Genomic DNA, 22,864 nt, shown 5'->3' on the forward strand with positions numbered 1-22,864 from the left:
AAGTTGTGCGTTACGAAAATGGAGCTTCGGAATTTAGAGCGACCTTGTTCAATCAAGTAAGGCACAAACCATTTTTGGAAGGCTGAGAACACGTTGAGAGCAACCTCGCTCAGGAAGACCTTCGACTTTAAAATCTGACGAAAACGTTGAGCGTGTGAGGGTTCTTGTGAAATTTTTCTTTTCACGTAACTAGTATATATATTCTGAATATGAGCCAAATCGGACTATAAATTGATACAATTTTCCGTAATATCTCGATCCCCCAGCGCCACCTAGCTGGTCCAAACTAATTCAGAAACCTTCGCGGGTGTGCGTACAACTCACGAAAGTTTCATCGCAATCGGATGAACGGTACAGAAATGCATAAGGGACAAACATTAATTTTCATATATATATATATGAGGTTGAGAAGCTCCTTCTTTTGAAGTTCGTTAAAAACAATACTTTTTCAATTCGTTCTTAAATTTTGATGCTTTAAAATCTATTCACCCATTGCTGCGTACCATTATACCCATTAAAGGTATTGATTTCCTTTCTAAAATTTCGTTAAAGTAGGTTTTGCTGTTCTCACATTATTTCTAAAACAACCAGCTTATTTTGGGTATTTTAATTTTAAATTTTATATGTTTCACAACTTTCTTTAACTTCAATATATCTTTATTTACTCTTATTAAAGATTTTAAGTAAATATAGAATTTTTTTTTTTTAATTTCAGAAAAACTCAAATTCGAAACTTAAAGTATGCGAATTAGCAAAGAAAAGATACAAAATTGGAGAAAAAGAAATTGCAGTGAAAAAGGTAAGTTATTGGATTTTTTTATAAGTGATATTAAATAAAACATCAGTTTATATATATATATATAATTTTATGTATATAATATGTATATTTATAATTTATGTATATATATATATATTACCTCATTTCAGAAGTAAGGTTAAAGCCAGTTTATGTGCAATATATCAGTACATTACCGTTCACTATTTCTTAACAATAGTACCGCCAACGTATCATAAGGCTCTATAAAACGAACCTTATTTTCTTGTTAAAAAGGATTTTATAACAAGATTTCGAAAAGTTTTTTAAATTTATAAGAATAAATAATGATAATTTATTATATTGGGATCGGTTCATTTCACAAACAACGTTATAACTTCTGAATGTTAAAAGATGCAAATAAAAAAATTGAGCTAAATTTCTCTACAGATTATGGTTTCATTAATGAAGTTAAAACGAGAACATTAAATTTGCAATTGAGCATTACCTCAAATATTAAAATTACTTTAGGGGGTGTTGGAAATTATTTGTTACAACAATCCGCTGACTGGACGCCGCTGGTTAAATGATAACTTACTTCTGAACCGGCAAATGTATGTGAATATATTCATTATTCTGTTCGTAATTATCCCGCCAAAATATGTATGTAAACGTAAAACTGGACTAATATTTCATTCCCGTTTTTATTTTCCCTTCTAGATAGCGCTTTATTCTAGTAGGGAAAGTATTGAAATCGGTCCGATTTAGGCATATTATGCCGTTTTTACAGGACCTTGACGTTTTGACACCTACGGAATCCAAAAACACTGGATGAAAATTTTCCGGATTTTAATGTTTCTATTTGTGTTCAGTGTTGGCCTCTAAAATTCACCTTATATTTTCAGAACTACTGGACCGATTTTGACCAAACTCCATCGGATTATTTCTATATGCGAGGCATTGATGCCATTAATTTTTCCACATAAAATAGTAGTAATGATAATAATTTATTTTCCAAATATAAGAATAGACTTTTTAAGATAAACAGTACAATATACAACAGAGTTACAAATTAATCATAGCTTATGAATTATATAATAATTCTGTTGACCTACAACAATGTGTACCAATAGCTTCTAATTGAACTAAAACAGGCTCACAAGATTAACTATAGTTTTTTAATTTAAAACAGATGCGATAATTTAAGGTGAAATATAAAGTTTTGTGATTTAATAAGGTACTTAAAAGTTCAATTTGGTCAATAAGGTACTCAAAAGGTCAAGAGGGTGAGCTTGTAGAGCAAGATCACCCTCAGTATCTCAAGATTTCGCCCGATTAAGTTCATATTTATCTTAAGTACATTTGTTGGAAATTAAAAAAAATAACAATATTTGCAAAAATAAAGTTTTTCGACGTCGCCAAAAAAATACTGTTGTAGTCGTGTGCTATGTTGTGATGTCACAGGTGAGCGGTAGAATTAAATAAATGAATAATACAGCGTAAAAAAGTAACTCGGTCTAGCCGGCTGTAGAAGTCGATCGCCCGGTTGACTCGATACCTAGTGCGTTAAGGCTCGCGGCTACTCCAGCTGCCGACCGTACAAGCTAAGTTTGTTCTATGCAAGTGAAATTACATTAGTTTAGTTAGTTACGACCGTCGCCGCTAGTACCGCCACACCTGCGCGAATTAAATACGGTATACACGCGCGCTTTAGTTAGAATCATCGATTTAAATTTAAAAAAATATTATATTTAAATAAAACGATAAATATTTTAAATTGTGTGTGTATGAGTGTATAAGCCGTGCGTCAGAGAGTTGTAAGAGAAACACAATCGTGTTTGTCTCTATTAGTCCAAGATGGAACTATAGGAGGTAAGAAGTTATCGACTGGTGTTATAGAACCAGGAAAAGATACTTGCTTGCATATATGTACGTTTCATTTGTCAAAGAGCAAAGAAATTGATTACTGTACGAGGTTGCACTCTGAATAATTCGATATTTAAAATATAAATAAGATTTTAAAAATACGTGTTTGTAACAAGAAAATTATGCCTAGACACATCTTTAAGTTTATTATAAATGAAAAGAAAGCAGGTTCGACGATATTCAGGCGTAAATAATTAGATTTTCTCACGACAATTTGAAGAAATTTAACCGACAAAGGAATGTTCTTTAGCATCATCCATAGAAATTTAACGTACTCTTTATATCGGGTTAAACTTCTGAACTAACTCCTACTGAATGTGCTAAAATAATTAATTATCGTTTGGTCGTTTAAAACCTCAGTTGGAGGAATCGTTGTCAATTTTGACCTATTTTTTCCTTACTATAAAGTTCTTCCATCTTACTGGATCTATCAAACATCAGGTTTCACTACAGACTTGGATCACTGAAAACCTAAGGATAATTTTTACTGAATTTCATCTCGTTAACAATAAACAGGTATTTTAAGAAGAAAAAAAAACATTTTTGAAACCATTCTGAATGCTGAAGCCAAACAAGAAAAATCCAAAAATTAATTTCCTTATTTAAAAATAATAAACTTGATCGTTCATTAACGTTTGTTAAGTCCACTCGATGTTGGATTAACGATGAGCCGACTTTTAAATTAAACATGTCTATACTCGTGGATATATTTACAAAGTACTTCAGGATTCGTTGGTCAAATTAAAGGAGTGATCCAGGACATAAAAACATATGTTTTTTTGGATAAATACCCTAACTCGTTTCATTTTCCCCTCAATCCACCATTTTGTATTTTTCTTTTTAATAAAAACTACATCTTAAATAAGGATTGAGATATTTTGATAAAATTCAATACACGATAATATCTTCAACAAAATACGTAAATTTGAAAATTCCAAAACGGCGGCCATTTATTAAATCTTTTTAATCGTTAATAGATCCGTAAATAATAATTTTATTAGATAAAATTTTACATCTTTTTATCGTTAACAAAATGATGACACTTGATCGATTCAAATAACTCGATAAACGGCTGAAATACGGCTGATAATGTTAATGTTGATCACAAAAATTATGCAGTCTAACAAATATTGTGCCTGTTTTCATTTCCACCGCTATTTAAAAATAATTAATAAAAATATCTGTTATTGGTAAATTTAACATTTAGCAAGGTTATTGTATCTCAGAGACCCATAATCTACATATTTATCAGCATTAAAGAACCATTTGATATTTTAAAATTATGTCCTTTAACATTAAACAACCAGAGGTTCCGGGTTCGAATCCCGGTCAGACATAGCATTTTTCATACACTAAAATAATCAACCGAGTAAAAAGACCAAAGCGGTCGACGATGTCTGTAATCTAACGAAAAAAAATATCTTTCTATATATTTAATAAATAACCCTGATTACTTGATCGCATTTTTTCATTACGATACCGCGCAAAAATACTCGAGTTAAAACTTGATCAACATAAATCTACTGTGTGCTCTTCTTGTACCTTTTGGAGTCTAAACTTTAAAAATAAAAAAAATGCAACACCAACATTTTGCCCAAAATTAATGTAGTCAGGATTGATATAATATTATGGTTACAAACCTCAAATATTTACTCATCGTGTAAACGCGACATTTTGCAGACATTTGACCAACTGATAAGTTTTTAAATTATTTGGAATATAATTAATTGCATTATTTTTAAAAACTATATTAAGATTATGTATTAACAGTAAAATATATTTAACTAATTTCCGTTTCATTTTCATATTTTACAGAGCTGGAAGATAAATGCTATTCAGGTAAGTAATTTAAAATGTTTTGATTTTTTAAATAAAGAAATACTAATCTTAAAATACATATATAAAATACAATAATTTGGTAAAGTGTATATATATATATACATACAATGTGTGTGAGAAAACTAATGAGATTAAGAATGACAGATGAAATATGATTAATATGACTAAACTCCGTTCAGCCAACACATTATTTTTGACAGCGCCATCAGTGAAGTTGTTCTGAATAAGTATGATGAATGAACAGTTAAATTTAAACGCATTCACCGTACATAAAATTTTGACAGACGATTTGGACGTGCGAAAGGTTTGTGCGAAATCGGTGTCGAAAAACCTCACAACGGAACAGAAGGACGATCGAAGAAACGTATGCGTTGATCTTCTTGAGAGGATTGACAATCACCGAGAATGCTTCAATCGTGTGATCATAGGTGATGAATCCTGGATATTTGAGTACGATCCTGAAACAAAGCGGCAAACCGAACAGTGGCACACTCCGTTATCTCTTCGACCGAAAAAATGTCGAATGAGCAAATAAAAGATCACAACCACGCTAATTTGCTTTTTTGACAGTAGAGGTATCGTGCGTAAAGAATTTGTTCCTCCAGGAAAAACTGCCAACCAAGTGTTTTACAAAGGTGTCCTTGAAAGGCTCAGGAAAAGATAGATTGGCGTGAGACGAGACATTGCAGACAAGTGGATGCTTCATCATGGCAATACTCCTTGTCAAAGACCATTTCCATCAGGGAATTTTTGACCTCAAACGCATTCCTACGGTTCTTCAACCCCCTTATTCATCTGATTTGAATCCTTGTGATTTTTACTTTTCCCGAAATTGAAACGTGTCTTAAAAGGACGGCATTTTGGAACTCTGGAGAACATTCAAAAGACTGTGACCGACCAGTTGAAAGGCCTACCTGTTGAAGCCTTCCAGCGCTGCTACCAGGAGTGGGAACGACTCCCCCGGTGTATAGCTGCCCAGGGAAGTACTTTGAAGGGGATAATATTGTTGTTTGAAAGAAATAAAAATTTGGTAAGTAAAAAGTCAGTCTCATTACTTTTCTCACACGCCTCGTATATATACTTTAAAGGTGAGACCAAACTCTAGGAAGTGATTCCAGTTAACATACTGAAGAAAAAATGTCAAATGAACGTAGGTCCGAAAACGCATATTTTTCTGTCTGTCCGTCATTTTGTGTTTTAAAAGAAAAAAAATATTTTTCAAGATCGGTTGGAAATAACGCAATACAATTTGGTACTTTATTTTAAACTAACATTTTCTAATAGGAAAAAAAATAACGATAGTCATAGTTGACAAATTTCAAAATGTCGGTCGTTTAAATTTTTAAATCTTAAATATCTTAGCAATTAATTATTAGATTGATCAAATTTTGTTGTATTACAAAAATTAATTTTTTTTTTTTTTTTTAACAAAACGACACCTTAATTGTAAAAATCCGTCGACAAAAAGAGTTATTGTAAAACGTACGCCTAAACCGATATGGCAGCCAACTCTCGTTTTTTTTTATCGTGACTCACTTGATAACTAAATAAAATTTTCTGATTAAAATTACTAAAACGACAATATTAAATCACGATAATACAGAAAAATAAGATCCAAATATTTCATTATGCTATAACTCTGGAACCGATGAAAAATAAGTATTACTTATGATATATCGTTGAAAAGTTCTCAATGAGGGGCTTATTACTGCCGTTAAGAAAAAGTTCAAAATCCAGATTTATTTTGATTTTCGGCTTTTTTGAAAAAGAGGAGGTGCAGAACTAGATGTTACAACAGTCCTAAATCTAAAGTTTCAACATCCTACCGCTAATGGTTCTTTTTAGTTATGCCAGATACATATGGACGTACAGACGTCACGCCGAAACTATTACAAATGGATTCAGGGATGTTCAAAATGGATATTTCCGTTGAAATCTTAAAACCGAAATATTTCACGATCGCAATACTTCCTTTAATTCATACAACGAAATAAAAATCGGATGGTAAAAGGAATCGTAAAACATGTTAAATCTGATATTGAATAGGTAAGATCAGTTTCACTTAGTAAGCTTAATGTAATCGGCTAACATATAAGATTAGAGAAAGATTCGTTTATTTATTTACAACGGAACATTAATTTATACAACAAAACAGATGCCGAATTAAACTGAAGAACATACAAAAACAATTACACCTTAATTTAATCTCCGTCAAAGAAAAAGGTGGGCGATGGAAATCGAGCTTAGTTTGCATTAACATTTTAACAGAATCAACAATCTGTTTTCACAGCTGATGTAGAATGTGCTGATCAATAATACAGGTTAAACATCATATATTATTTAAAAGAACTAATCGAATAACAATAAGGAAATTAATTAAACGATAATACAGTACCGATTAAATAATCAAAGATAAAAATAAAACTATGCGATATCTTAATCATCAAAAAACAAATACGTAGGCTAACACCTGATTGTCTATTTTTTAATACATTTCACCGCACAGTCGATGTTTTACAATTTAATTAACTATTATTATGTTTCTTAAAGATCAACTTAATTGCTTTCATATTAATATTTCTTACTTCAGTCGATAAATTTTAGTATTAGGTACCTTTATAGTTCCTCTACTTCCAGAGGCGTGGCGTAGGCACGCCCTCCGGGCGGGCAGCGTCTCGGAATGAGATTATTAGGTGTCCAAAATTGTTTACTTCTTGAATAAAAAAAAATGTATTTTTTTGAACGATAAAAATCGATATAACGAAAGTTAAGTTAGACGTTTAAGTCTAGAAATTGATACGAACGAATCGGGATTTTTCGATAGTAATGGATACATTCTGGTGCTAAGCTAAGACACACACGCATACAAATGCCCTTTAGTAGTGTAGGATATTGAAAAAAAGTCGTATTTATAACAGGAACTTGCAATTCGATAAGGTATCTGCTTCCAGATCTTTAACTTTCTTTTTCCGGTTTAACCTCCGATAATTATCTTTCAGATAATACTTCAGAGGATGATATGTATGAGTGTAAATGAAGTGTAGTCTTGTACGTTCTCAGTTCGACCATCCCTGAGATGTGTGGTTAATTGAAACCCAACCGCCAAAGAACACCGGTATCCACGATCTAGTATTCAAATCCGTGTAAAAATAACTGGCTTTACTAGGACTTGAACGATGAATCTTTCGACATCTAAATCAGCTGATTTGGGAAGAAGCATTAACTACCAGACCAAGCCGGTGGGTATCTGCTTCCAGATCTAGTTACGGATATGTACTTCTACATAACTATTTAAAACGTTGTAGGAAAGCGCTTATATAAAATAATTTAATAAAAGAAAACAGCATATCGCTCAAATAGTTAATCAAACGGGAACTACGGACTCTTCAGTATTATTTTAATAACGGATTTTTTTCGTATTTAATAAAGGAAAAAGACGAGCAAATTAGCTAAACCTACCCCGACAAACAGGTTGTACAGTAATAAAGAATCTTGGAAAAATAAACATCCTTATCGGCTTAAACCGTTTCTTGAATATCAGTTCTTAAGATTTCAGTCTTCTAAACATGATTTAGGGCAAAGTCGATTTTTTCTTTTCATTCCTTAATATATTGTAAAAATTTCAAGAAAAACAGTTTAAGTTTTTAAATACCAGTAAGAATTGCCCGCTGAAAGTAATGATGTCCACTAAACAGACACACCCTGCGGTGAACGAAGTAAAACTATCAGCAGAATTGTATTTCGGTGCCGTGGTGATTTAAAATAATATAATCTGCTCTCAGTATAAAAATCAATAAGAAAAAACTTCTCCTTGCCTAGTAAGCGTCGCACAGAATGCTTGCTATTATTTAACGTAAGATTAAGCCTAAGAAAAAAAACACCTGTGTAAAAAAAAATAATTTACATTAAAGAAAAAGACATAGAAACTCAATATATTTATAAAGATAATAGAATACTTGCATAGAAACTTTTTCTTTTATGGAGGAACCCCATTTACGGGCGCCTAAGCAGTGTCGGGCTCGCCGACAGGTTCCACAAGATGTTAATAAGTGCGTATGTATTCCTGAGCACTACCGACTAACTCCCCCCCCCCCCTGGTTATCCACCCTCCCTGGTACACCTTAAAGAATTACTTCAGGAAGGGGGAGATCGCCTGGACACACAGACGTACTCTACAATTGCTACGCTACAATATAATACACTACATCATATAATACACCTAAGTTTATAGAACAAGATAGATACATACAACAGAAGCAGCGAAGACCTGCAGAATCAATAGACTATATACAAATAAACGTCGATAATTATAATAAAATCAACAATATAATACACAATATCATAATAATACACCTAGACCGTACAAAAAAATAAGAACTTAGCAGGAAGCAGCGAGGACCTACAGCATCAATACACACATGATCAAAGTCAATATCGGGTACCCTCGTTACATCTAACAAGTGAACATAATGATACATACAATCAGATACAGCAGCAAAAATTAATACAAATCAATAGAATGCTACAACTACAGAGAAATAAACAGCATTAACATAATACACGTAAATCATAAAGCCAGCGATAAAAGAAAAAAAGGGGATCACCAGACAAGAAGACAGAGTGTTTACGGTTTCATCGTGTCCAGGTGACCCCCAAGTCACTCAGCCGAGAACCTATGACGCCTAATCCTACAGCACGTGACTCTTCCCAGGTCATTAGGTTTTGCACGATCGACTTGTTATAGTCAGCAGCGTCCTTCCAATGTCTCTCAGAGTGGAGGAGAATATCCTCAATATCTTCAGGTCCAAACATGACCACTCTGCGTAGTACTTTCATAGATGATGCCTCCTTTCCACGTCGTACCTGATGCACCTGAAGAACTCATGGCGGGTAGTCCTACCGAGCACGCATAAGAGTGAACCAGGCCAAACCGAAATAGATAGGACCTAAAACCATCACTGCCCGTTAGGAACTGCGCGAGGCAGTAATCTAACGAGCCATGGCGCCTGTTAATCCAACGCCTGACAGCACCTATCATACGGTGTGTCCAACGTCCTTTTTCGCTACGGTGCTCCACTGTTGCCAGACGTCGATCATTTCCTCCGATATGAGAGTATACTGTCGCCTTCTGTCTTCAGGAGGGAGAGCCCTTATCTCTCAGTTTCTCCTCTGTTGCCCCTCTACCAAGTCCACGGGGAGAAGTCCCGCAAGGACTTCAGAAGCTGCAGTTCTATATGAAGAGATGACACGGAGGCAGCATCGTCTGTGATGCGCCTCCAGCGCCCCTGTATCTGGCAAACATCATAGCTCCCGCCCATACCTCCGCACCGTAATAGGAGTATGGAGCAGGCCACGCCGATAAGAAGCTGTCTCCGATTTGTTTCGGACCGTTGAAGTTGGATAGTAGGCTTGCAACTAGTCCCGTGACCCTGTCCGCTTTCTTACATGCCTCTATCGTATGTGTTCCGAAACGCAGCCTGGCCTCAAGCCATACGCCCAAATATCGCATACAAACCTACGGTGACTACTACAAAGCTCGAGCTAAGGCCTTCTACCTTATAAAAATTGCATATTCAATCGACATATACAGTTACTTTTACTGAACGTATTAAATAAGTATAATTTTACTCTTTTTAACTGATAATTTTATTTAATTTCCGAGCAAAAATACATTTAATATTACACTATAACGACCCTAATAATATTAAACGACATAAAAAAAAATGGAAAATTTTTAAAATCGTTTTTGTAGACGATGTAATTTTTCTTTTAAATGTTTTCCGCGTAACCTATTTGAAAAATAAAATTACAACAGGATTAATAGAGGGAAAAAATTAATCGATGTGGAATTGTCCTGATAAAAATATAAACATCTGTAACGAATACGCTGATTAAAAAAAAATGAAGACAAAAAAACAAAAAGAGTTACCCAAGAAGTTCTCATAGGACTTTCATAACCTATTCTACTTGTGGAAGTAATGAAAAAAGTTCATATAAACATATCTCCTGAAACGCTTCGTTTGCGAGTAACGGCTAGTTAAATATTTCGCTCGGATTTCAGCTACCCGGATGAAATGAGGTCGTCCTGTTTTAAAATCTCCAGTTTTAAAAAACTGGTAATTGGAAATTTCCTAAATATTCCAGGTTTTTTTTTCAATTTTTTAACAACAATTTTTAAAAATAAATATTGTTTTTACAAATTTTTTACATCACCAAACAATTTTTAAATTTATTTTTTTTTAATACTTTTCTGGTAAACCGTAATATACGGTTTCTAAATAATATTTCAATCTCTCTAACTTTACTTTGTTTTATGCAACTTATCTTACACCATTTTGTTCAGATCTAGATTCTTTACAACTTTTCTTAAAAAGTTAAGCCTATGAGTCTATTACTCATTTAAGAAATATGTCAAACATAAAAAAACAAAGTTTTCACCCCAGATTTTTCAAAAAATTACTGCAGATAGGTTTCTGGGACGTATTCTATTCGATTTTTCAAGTTAAAAACCATAAGAAATCACTAATTCTCTCCCTTGATTAAAGTCCTAAAAATATCAGTACGACCTCGTTACACTGGAGTAGCTGAAATTCCAGCAGTAACTCGCAAACAAAACATTTTAGGACATATGTTTGTATGAACTTTTACCATTATTTTCACGAGTATGAAAGTTCCGGGGGAAGAACTTCGTGCGAAATCTTGTATATACGGTTTAAGTTGAGAACATTTTCCTCTTTTGAAAGGAAGTTAAATCCAATTTATAGTGATCAAAATCTCGGCTTTTAAAATTATAAACCCAAATTGTAAAATAAAAAATAACTTGTACCTAATAGGCTAAATTTGATTTATAAATTAACATTATTTTAAATTATTAATTATTATAATTTAGTTTTATTAATTTTTTCTTTTTTTGTTTTCAGCAATTCATTAACTACCAATCAAGCGAAAACCTTGGCAAAAAAACAGTAAGTATAAATCAATCAGGATTTACCCTTAAAAAAAATCAAAATATTAATATAAAATAATACTTGCATAATTTTTTTTTTGTTTTGTAAAAGATGTAGATTGAAATCCTATTGTGATATTTAATCATACAAACAGATAGGAATTTTATTTATTTTTTCTTCTTCTAACTTTTTTACATAAATAATGATTAGATATTTAATTGTTATTACATTTAATTGATTCTTCAGCACCCGGATATTTTAAATCGAATGAAAATTGTTAAAATTATATTTTACAGAAAAATATAATTTCATTTTAATATAAATTCGGAAACTTTTACAGAATCGATTCAATTAACAGCAGCGTTCATAAATGTTCATTCTGATAACTGACCAACACATAAATGGGATGAAAGCAAAGCATAGAGAACATTATTTTTAATAGCTAATAAAATAAATATATATATATATATATATATATCTTATCGGATAAGAATAAATACAAATCAAAATAGTAATTATTTCAATTTTTTATATACAGAGTGTGTCTGGAAAGTCGCTATGTAGTATGATTTACAATTATGTGGTGCGTTCTCTTCTTTCGGCGGCAGGTTGGTTGCCCTATACGTTCGTTGGGCGTTGCTCGGTAATATACCAAAACGTCAATTATTGAGTTGCGATTGAATGCGCTTCGTTTCGTTTATCGGAATCAATAGTTACGAGAAACGTAACGGGGTTCTTTCGGGAGAGGAACGAATTTTTCTCGTTGAATACGTCTTTCATGACGGTGACAAGTACACAAGATCACAAGTATATTTAGTGAAGCACAAGTTTTCTGAAAAGTTTCCAAATACTCCTGTTCCTCAACGCAATGTAGTTCGAACTCTTTTCGAAAATTTTAGGGCAACAGGCTCTGTTGACGACGCTGATCGAAGTGGAAGACCACCTAAACTAAACGAACAGAAGCTGCTTGGTATTTCGGATGCTATGACCGAAAGTCCATCAAAGTTAATGCGTAATTTAGGACAGCAGCAAGATATCGACAGCTATATCATTAGCACAGCAGCTTTATGTGCGGCAACACATAAAGCTGTAAGAAAAGAACCGAAACTTTTTTCCTACCAAGTAATGCGCGTTTAAGAACTGAAACTACAGATCATTCCAAAACTAAATAAATTATTATTAATGGTTTTAACATTTTATTGACCATAATTCATCGACATTACGTTTTTTACAGATGAAGCGTGGTTTCATCTGGGAGGGCGTATTAATTCGCAAAATACTCGACTGCGGTCAACAAACCCCCATAAATTACACGAACAACCTTTACGTGAAGCGAAAGTTGGAGTCTGGGTCGATGCGAGTGAACGCGCATTGTAAACCCAATATTTTTTTTGAAAATACAGTTAATAGTGATCGTTATTGTGCAGTTTTAACGAATTTCGTTAGTAACAGAAGTGGAAATCAATCGCGGTTGTTTCCAACAAGATTGCGCCACAGCTAATAGGTCCATGACTTTTTACGATGTCTTTGATGAACGAATCATTTTGAGTAGTTTATCGCCCGATGACTACCCTAGATTACTTTCTATTGGGGGCAGCGAAACAACCGGTGTATCGCAACAGACTACGCACGACTGACAAAATAAAAACCGCAATAACGGCATACGTTCGTGACACCCCAGTACATCAGCTAGTTAAGGTGTTTGAAAACTAATTGAATAGTGTGCAGCATTGTACTGACGGAGGATTGTTTTCAACACCTTTTATTAACTATTCCAGTTATTCTAATATCAGTTTCTATAAAATAACGAAACAAAACTACAAAGTAATAATAATTAACAAAGTTTCGTCATTACACTTTCATAATTCAATCGCACATCAACTTTCCGAACGTGCTGTATTTCATCAAACTTTTCCTAGTTGCGTTTTTTGTAACTAAACGATAACACTGTGTGTTTTTACAGTCCCCTCACTAGCCTTGGAAATACTAATAGCAGAACAATTAAATGTAAGGCGTTTTTAATTACATAAAAAACATTTAATTCATGATGCTACGTCTCATAAGTCGTTAAACTGGCTGCGAGTGTAGAATTGAATAACTCTCTCCAAATGACTTAAATAATGAAATTCTCCAATCTCGAAGATATAATAATAAAGTGAAATTCCTTCTTATACTAATAAACAGTTTTAAAATTACTGAAAAGAACTTACCGGTATTTAGGTTCACAATAATTTGCAGTGAATAAATTTTTTCTTCAACGGTTTCTAAAGAAACGTAAGAGTACATTATGCAATTATCTTGTTAACGCCAAGTAAGGTACGACAAGAGCCCTGGAGTGTGTGGTAAACTTCGTAAATGTACATTAATGTCCATTATAGAGAGCTGCATACTGTATTTTTTCTACGGATTTGGAAATATTTGGATTATTGATTTGAATCAACGATAGAATACATTGTTTACGGAATATTTTTTTTATTTTTCAAAAAAATTCATTAAACATTTTTTTGGTAATATGTTATTAGTCATAAATTCTGCATTAATATCCATCAAGTTAAAGACATTTCTTCCTTAAAATCCGACATACCGTATTTATTCGAGTACCCCCCGCTTCCATTTCGGGAGCGGGGGATACGTCATTAAAACAATCAGAGGCATCGCACTTTTAGCTCACATGTGTAAAATTTCTATCAAAATATATTCTTGAATAATATGGCCGATTATTAAAAATTGTATTTAAAAGAATAAAATTTATTCATTATACGTAATTTTATTTTATTTTAATAAAAAATGTAATTTTACTTAATAAAAATGTTGTTTTTTTTTCATTTCAGACAGAAAAAGTACTTAACTGTCTTAAATACGACGAACAATACTTTGTAAGTATTAAAATTACACAAATAATGATCTTTACATAAATTTTAATATTCAGACTATTTTTTTGACACTGTAAAAAATGCCCAACTAATTTTATCTATAAAATAAAATAAATTAAAAATAATAAAAGTTCCTAGAAATTTAATAACAAGAATCGATATAATCAAAGTAATTGATGATTAAGTACTAAGGAGAAATATTATAAAACAACGCTATAAAAAAATTAAATTAAAAAACAAACCGAACCGAAGCGAGTAAAATAGAATTTGCATCTCGGTTGAAAAGAAACATTAACATAAAATAAGACGCTTGAAAAAACCTGAATGTTTATACTCAACAGAATTAATGACGCCGGTAAATAAATCAAGAAAGGAAAAATTCTTTAAAACGGAAAAGAAAAAATTGCCCCCTAACTGGAAAAATAATACTTATATACCAAAAAAATGAAGGGCTAAAACAACAAAATTAAAAAATATAGATTAAATAACAAATTGGAGATCCTTCTTTGGAAATTTAAAAAGATCGAGTGAAAACTGAATAACCCAGAAAATAATTTAATTACTTCCTAAAATTTAAGACAAAATTTTCTCGGTTTAAACAAACAGAAGAAGAATTAGACATAAAGGAGTAAGTAGGAAATGAGTAATCACAAAGAAAATAAAAAATCTACAGCTTTTTCCGGAAAAACGAAGAGAAAAAAGGCCAAATCTAGAACAGAAACGAATTTAAATTAAAAAAAAAAAAAAACAGCATGCAAAAAAAAGTAAATGAAATCGTTATAACGTCGTTCATAGAAGACCCAAACGGGGGGTTGAGGGAAAGAAAAGCGACTTAAAAAAAATTTCTCTTAAAAAGTAAAACATGTTTGTTTTCCAATTTATCTTTAAACTTTGTGTTACAAAATAATCGTCGAATTAAAAATAACTATCGTTAATTTAATACGTATAGATTTCAAAAAGTCAAAATTGTAAATTGTAAATTAACGTTATAGGTGTTTTGCATGAATAACATTATTAGTTAATATTGAAAAACAAAATTTAATTACCTATTTTTAGCGTTAAAAATAAAATTAATACTGTACACTAAATACGAATATTATCTTCTTTCAGAACAAACTGCTCGAGAAGAAAATTTATGCAGAGTACTTGGGAGTAAGTATTTATTTATATAAATATAAAATTTTCTAAACTTAATAATTAAAACCGCAGATTTATTTATAGATCAGACAAATATTTTTTTTATAAATCACTTTGGGGAAAATCAATTATTTTTTGAAACAAAGCTATTATCAGTTAGTACAGTTAATATCTATTTTCTTTCCCGTAAAAAAAGAACGGCGCGTGGGTTTGTTTGTTTGATATATACGTTCACATTTTTATTTTAGCTGCTAATAGCGCAGAGCGGACAATCGGTGATGCGCCGGTCGGATGCGCGCAGTGCACGATTGATTCATACATACTTCTCCAACGATTTATCTAAAATTATATTTGTTTTTTGGGATAAAAAAGGAAAACAGTGGGATTAGAGCTGTGCTAAAAATCACAACTCAAGGCTAGTATAAATTATTTTTTTATTTCTCGACGACCGACTATTACGAACGTAAAGCAATATCGATATACATTTGACATATGAATTTTAAATTAACATTTTATAAGAAATCCCTGATGATGGAGTAGCAACTCCGAAAGTACTTGGAAATATATTTGAAAATTGTCGGCAAGTGGAAACTTAATTAATAAAATTATATAATACTAACGGTGCGAAACGCTTAGAAAATTAACTCTAGAGGCAACCTTATAGAAGAATGCTCTCTTCTTTTGTTGCGCGTTTAATCGAGGAAAAACGGGTTAGGCGATCCAACAGTTACTAATAATCACGGTCTCGCGATACATAAGAAGTGCCGGTTATGCCCATCGCCTTCACAGTAAAGCACGGTGTGGATGTACCAAACAAATCCTCCATTAAGCGTCTGTACGACAAGTTCCAACAAACAGGGAATGTGACAAACGCAGCCAAAAGAGGTCGATCGAAAGCGCTAACACGCTCGTCGATCGAAGAGTTGATCGACGTGCAAAATGCGTATTATGTTAGTCCCAATGTGTCAGTACGACTCCTATCTAGGCATTTTGGTGTCACCGTCGACAGCGCCTACAAGGAATCGCGCCAGCGTTTAAAGGTGCATCCACACATAATTTGTGTTATTCACAAGTTGTTATGTGCAGACACTGGAAAACGTGTAGCTTTCTGTCAGCGGTTCGATTCACCTGTAACGCCAGGTGAAGAAGAACTCGACGATCGGTTTCGGTCTGACGAGACACGGTTCCACCTCGCTGGATACGTGAATGCACAGAATTCAAGCGTTTGGTGTACGGAAACTCCACATCAGCCGCACGAGTCTCCTCTGCACGGACAAAAAGTGGGCCGTTTGATGTGCGATGTCATGACGTTCTTTCAGGGCACAGTGAATAATGAGCGCATCATACATATGGTGCAACAATATGTAAACACTATACCTGCAGATCGGCTAGAATACAGAGGGTTTCAGCAAGACAATGCTACGGCTCATACAGCCGACAACAGTATGACTTTCTTGGATCACTGTTTTCATGGACAAGCGGTTCCGAAGTGGTTGTGGCCCTCTCGGCCTCCTGATTTATCCCATCGTGACTTTTTCCTGTGCGGATACCTTAAGGATGCCGCTTACAAAACTCATCCTCACACCGTTCCCGAATCTCAGAGCGAAATTGAACGACGTATCGCTGCAATTCTCAAGAAATGTTACAACATGTTTTTAAGAGCATTCAACGTCGTATTCAATTATGTGAATCGCATAATGGAGGCCGCTTTCAACAACTATTGTTAACTTACTCGTTTTCCAATAAGGTTGGATCACATTTTCAACATTCTGTAAATATATGTAACAGCCAAAATTATTTGATTTTTTAAATTACCCGTTGCGCTATTTTTTTTTTCGGTGATCCCTGCAAAGCGCTTAAATTACTTGAGGCGTAAAAATAATGTTTTCTCTGTGAATAATGATGTTCGCTACACATGAAGTGAATATAATGACAGAGTCATTTGTTGGCAGAATACCGAGCTTGGCTTACCGATTCAATAAATAAGGTATCGAGGAAACTCTTAGTTTCCTCGATAATAAGCTACTTATTCATAGGAATGGTTATGTCATTTTCTGGAGCGGTTTAAGATTCGTATCAGGTCGCTGACAATCATTCTGGTAGAGGTATTTCACAATTAATAATGTATAATAATAAATAATAATTTAAAATGCTGTTATATTTTTCATTTTCTTTTTTTTTACAGTGCGCAACCGACTTCAAAGTGAGTACAATTTCAAAATTTCCATTTAAAAAAACAAAGAAAACAAACTGTAAGTATATCAAATTAAATTAAAAAAAAAAATAGAAATTATTCACATTTTTACTACTGAAAAGAGGAGTATGGACATTTTAATTCATTACGATTTGTATGATTGTAAACAAATGTGTGTGTGTGTGTGTGTGTGTGTGTGTGTGCGCGCGCGCGCGCGCGTCTAGTTATTTAATTTTACCCAAAAAAAATTAATTAATATTTATGTTTATACTTATTTATATTTCATCTTTTAGGGAAATATCAAGCACGTACAAGAGCTTAAGTCACATTTGATGTCCGTAAGTACTTTCAATACGATATAATTAAATATAAAAAAATACTATTTACAGATTTTTTATCCATAACAAAAGAGATTTTCAATAATTTTCTTTGCGATAAGAAAAAAAATTATTTTCATTTGAATTCATTTTATATGACCTGCCAATCTTTTAGCGACGGCACAAAGTGTAGTGTTTACTTCCCCGTGCCGGAGTTTGAAGGTTCAAGTCCCGACCGGACCAGATATTTTAACACTTTCAACTCCTCGAAACGTCAGCCGGAAATAATTCTGATATTGATGTTATACACCGATTGAAACCGCATCTGAGCTGACGATTCGGAAATGTAAATAACTGCAAACGCTAACTAAAATAACAAGGAACGCAGTTATTTCTAAAAGATTCAAGTACAGCTGCAACAGACGTCTATACTGAATGTTGTGTGACAATCTTGATGCGTTTTTCTGTAAAATGCAACCTCAACCGAATCTGTAAGTTATCTCAAAAAACCGTTATACGATTTTAAAGTTGTGAAATCCTTTTTGAATCACCCGTTATTTTATTTATAAATTACCAGATTTATAAATTTGCAGGACAGATCATAAATACTTTCTTTTCTATTACATCGATTAATGTAGTAAGCGATTGAAGTTAGATTTATAGATATACAATTCAAAATTTTATAGTTGACTTCTAACCGCTTCAGCAGTGTATGTTTTTACCTATAAAATACTGCGTTCTTTGATAACTTTTCAATCGATATCGATACGGTTTTCACGAAATGAGATTTGGTATTCCCTACAAAGTTTTTTAAATAACCTGTGTTCTATATTGCATTTCAATCGGTTAATTATTCAAGTGATAAAATTTCAACGGGCGAATACGGCAGGTAGCCGTCTTCGTGCGCGAGCATTCTTTCGCGAACGCGCTTAAACCGACTTAAACGCACCGAATTTTCTGGGACAACAATGAGTTCGATGTATAATGATAATGTTTCTGTTTTGCATTCGTTTGTCAGGTTCTGAGTTTGAACCTCCGTCAAGTACATTATATTTTTATTCGCTAAAATTTAATCTCTCAAATTGTAATAAAAGTACAATAAGTATCGTTTATGATAATGACCGTTTAGCATAATTATTCTGCGAACGATTTTTTCGTTTTACAATCTATTTTAACAAGCGTACAGCGTAGCTTTTTTATTTAATCGTAGTAATTAGGAAATTAATAAAAAAATTACAAAAAAAAACCGTCTTACTTCCCTGCTGAGCTGATGTAATCCTACCCTACTAAAGGGCATTTGTATGTGTCTCTGTCTGTGTGTACGTTCCCCTTAGCTGAGAATATGCTTACATGAACGAACATTCTGTCCGTCAAAAAATAAATAACAGTAATAATAATTATAGAATAAATTAATAAATTTTACTGTCGCAATTCATTCATTCGATATCGTAGCAGATCTTAAAACACAACTATTTTCTATAAAAATAAATCGATACTGAAAATACTATCGATTATTCACTTAGTTTAACTTATTTCCTAATGAGGAAGGGTGCTTAAGTGAAAGATGAGGAATTCTTTTTTTGCTTTTCCTTGATTAATTTTCATCATTCAAAAAATAAAACATTTTTACACAAAAGGTAGTCAATTTGGGACACCTAACTATAGCATTCAGAGACGCCGCTCACCAGGGCAACCCGCCCGAAGGGGATTGCTGCGAAGCGTGCCTACGGAACCCCCTGCAGCTAGTATATATACATATACTAGCTTGCTATATATACTACTAGAATATATATATATTCATATATAAAGCATTATTTCACGTAAATTAATCCACTGTCCTTATGGCTATGAAATAGAACCCCTAAAGTCAGTGGAGCTATCTGTAAAATATTCGCTATACAGAATACCAATTTAAGGTATCATTTTTAGCACTGAATATTACTTGCATTATAGAGTGGGTTTCGGAAACCGATACACAACGTTACGTACGCATTTTGTTCGATGAAGAAGCTGAAAGAAACTCATTTAATCCTCGACTTTTCTTCTTGTCCCGGTTACGGGATGATATGTCATTTTTTGGGGCGACTCGTAACTCATCTCAAATCCTTACGATATTGACCGATTAATAAAATCAATTTTAATGAGAAAAAAATATATAAAAGAAATTAAAAACGTCTATTAAAAAGTAAATTATACTCGAACAGGAAATCCTACTTTTTTGGACTTATCACTGTTCTAAGAATTCAAAATAAGACGTTCCCCCTTACATAGTAGATAAGTACAGCCTGTTAACGGAAAAGATCCAGATTAGTAATGTATTATTAATATGTATTAATAATTGTATAAAGAATATTGTACATTTCTGGGGGATAAAATTTAATTTTTATTATTATTTTTTGTTTATTAGGTTGCACATAATAAACCACAATTAGCTGCTTTGGTAAGTAAAAATAATTAAATAGTTTATATCGGTCATAAATTAATAATTTTAAAAAATCTAAAAAATTATTATTTTTTTTTTTTTTAGATTATTTACAAAATAGATGTAGAAGAAAATAAAAAAAATCTGACGAGAAATTTAATTAAAAAATTAAGAAAATTTAATTTTCTTTTAATAGTGCTACCAAACTACACTAAGAGAAAAAAAAATTGTTACCTAGACTTTTATAAGTGGAAATGATAAAGGGGCTTATAATAAACGTAAAAAAAATAAATGTGTGAGTAGTGATTGCGGAGGGATGATTTGGGGTGGTTAGGGGTAAAAAAAAAAAATGTCCAATACAAAAGTTGTAGATCATGAAAAATCTATAACTTTTGTAGAGGTCACCTTTTATGTTAAAAGGTGACCTCATAAATTTCCGAGAAAAATCTTCTTTTTTTCGTTTCTTTATTTTTCATTTCCGAAAAAAATAATTTAATTTTGACGAAACTCGGTAAAAGTATACCTTTCTCTGTCTTAAATAACCACAAATTTTTTTGGCGTCAAATTTTATCAGAAATCGCAATAATATTTTTTTCAACCCTCCACCACCCTCGCTCACGCATTTATTTTTTTGTACGTTTATTATAAGCCCCTTTACAATTTCCACTTATAAAAGTCCAGGTAACAATTTTTTCCCCTCTAAATTATTTCGATCGATCTACATATTTCAATTTCCATAGAAGTGAAATCGGAAGTGAGATCAATAACCAAAGAGAAAGAGAGTGAGAGAGAGTGAGAGAGAAAGAGAGAGACAGACAGACAATGTGTCAAATAGAAAATTTTCCAATTAAAATCAACTACTTAATAGAAAAAAATTAAATTTAAAAATCTTACATCTAAGTTTTTTAAAATTATTATTAAAAGTTGTATATAATGTTATTTATATAAAATATTAAATAAATTTTTAACAAAAATGTAAATATAAATGAGAAAATTCTAAATTTATGTAGTGTGTTAGTGTATATATATGGAAGTTAATAAAACAGAAAGGTTTTAAGCTATTGATACAACTGTTGTAGTATATAGAGATTCGCATATCGTTTGGAAAATGATTCCGGAAGCGGGGGGAAAGTATATAGCAGCGAGGGAGGATGTAGATAAGGATAGGGATAACTTAGACATTTATTAAAGACAGAAGAAATAAGACCTGCTCTCAACAGCTCAATTTCTGACTTCAATCTGACTTTCATCTTTCTCGCATAATCAACGTATCTCATTCCAATTCCCTTTCTCACTCTTATCCGTCATGCGAAACATCCAAAACCCTTTTGTTGTTCACCCTTTATTCTTTACCGCAATGTTAAGGGTTACGGGTCGAACGGTTCAACTTTGTACGAAATTAAATACTCTTTATCTATACATCTCCCGAGTTCACTTCGTCCCGCTATAATACGTTCTCTTTTTAATTGTATATAACATATCTTTTTCCATTATGAATCCGATAAAAGTAATTTATCTATATGTCATTTTTCAAATGTATATAAACGTTTATGTAATCAAATATTTATCGTTAAAAGGAATCCGTTGTTACACGTTCATACACATATCGTTTTTCCTTCAAAAAATAATAAACGGAAAAGATTAAAAATCCACTTTTGAAAAACGATATATTTAAAATTGACTTTTTTGTTTCGTTCCTTTTAATACGGATACTCTACTATATTATTTAAAATAAAGTATTTTAGTTTCAATTTCTCACATTTTCTACTTTCATATATACTCTCTTACTACACTCGATGAAATTTAGAAGCAATGTAAAAAGTTCACGTACATCGGTATAGCAAATGACACTTTGCTGTAAAATATATATATATAAATTAATCGTTATTTTATTTACGGTAATAAACTTTGAGTGGTATAAACATTAACAACCGTATTAAAACATCAAGATACAAATATATATATATACCAATATATATATATATATTGGTCTGAAATTTATCCTTAATTATTGCATCTTAAAATCGATTAATAGATTTCAATAATAATAATTTATAAAACGAATCGTTTTAAACATTCCATAACATTTTAAAATGTTTTACTACATAAAAAATACTTTAAAGTAATGAACAAAGCAGACTAATTAATTCATTTATTACTTTACTACATTAAATACGAGAGAAAACTGAAAATGAGATGTACACTGGAACGTAACGGGAGAAAAAAATGTCGCAGAACCGATAGCTACTGTTATCTTGTAGTTTCATTAACCTACTAAAAACATTCCAAAACTCGTTCACCACGCCTTCTTATTTTTTACCAATCGCCGTTGTTATGGAATCGAATACGCCTGTTATTCGACACCTCTAAAGCGAGCTGCAGCTATTTAATTACAGTAAACTCTTGATTATTCGCTAGAGGTTTAAAAAATTGAAAATTTACAGTACTGCCTGAA

The 22,864-nt window shown here is 32.4% G+C and overlaps 1 protein-coding gene across 2 annotated transcripts in view; it reads left to right on the forward strand.

The window, feature by feature from the left end:
* The window catches only part of LOC142332001 (uncharacterized), a 279,107-nt gene that overhangs the window by 34,686 nt on the left and 221,557 nt on the right, over positions 1–22,864 (forward strand). For both annotated transcript variants that reach the window (XM_075378056.1, XM_075378057.1), the window contains exons 11-18: positions 716–799; positions 4,496–4,519; positions 11,440–11,484; positions 14,298–14,342; positions 15,450–15,491; positions 17,662–17,679; positions 17,964–18,008; positions 20,395–20,427. In XM_075378056.1, the coding sequence (XP_075234171.1) occupies positions 716–799; positions 4,496–4,519; positions 11,440–11,484; positions 14,298–14,342; positions 15,450–15,491; positions 17,662–17,679; positions 17,964–18,008; positions 20,395–20,427 (336 nt within the window). The remainder of the gene's footprint in view (positions 1–715; positions 800–4,495; positions 4,520–11,439; positions 11,485–14,297; positions 14,343–15,449; positions 15,492–17,661; positions 17,680–17,963; positions 18,009–20,394; positions 20,428–22,864) is intronic.

Source organism: Lycorma delicatula, chromosome 11, assembly GCF_047948215.1.
Source record: "Lycorma delicatula isolate Av1 chromosome 11, ASM4794821v1, whole genome shotgun sequence".
Lineage (NCBI taxonomy): Eukaryota > Metazoa > Arthropoda > Insecta > Hemiptera > Fulgoridae > Lycorma > Lycorma delicatula.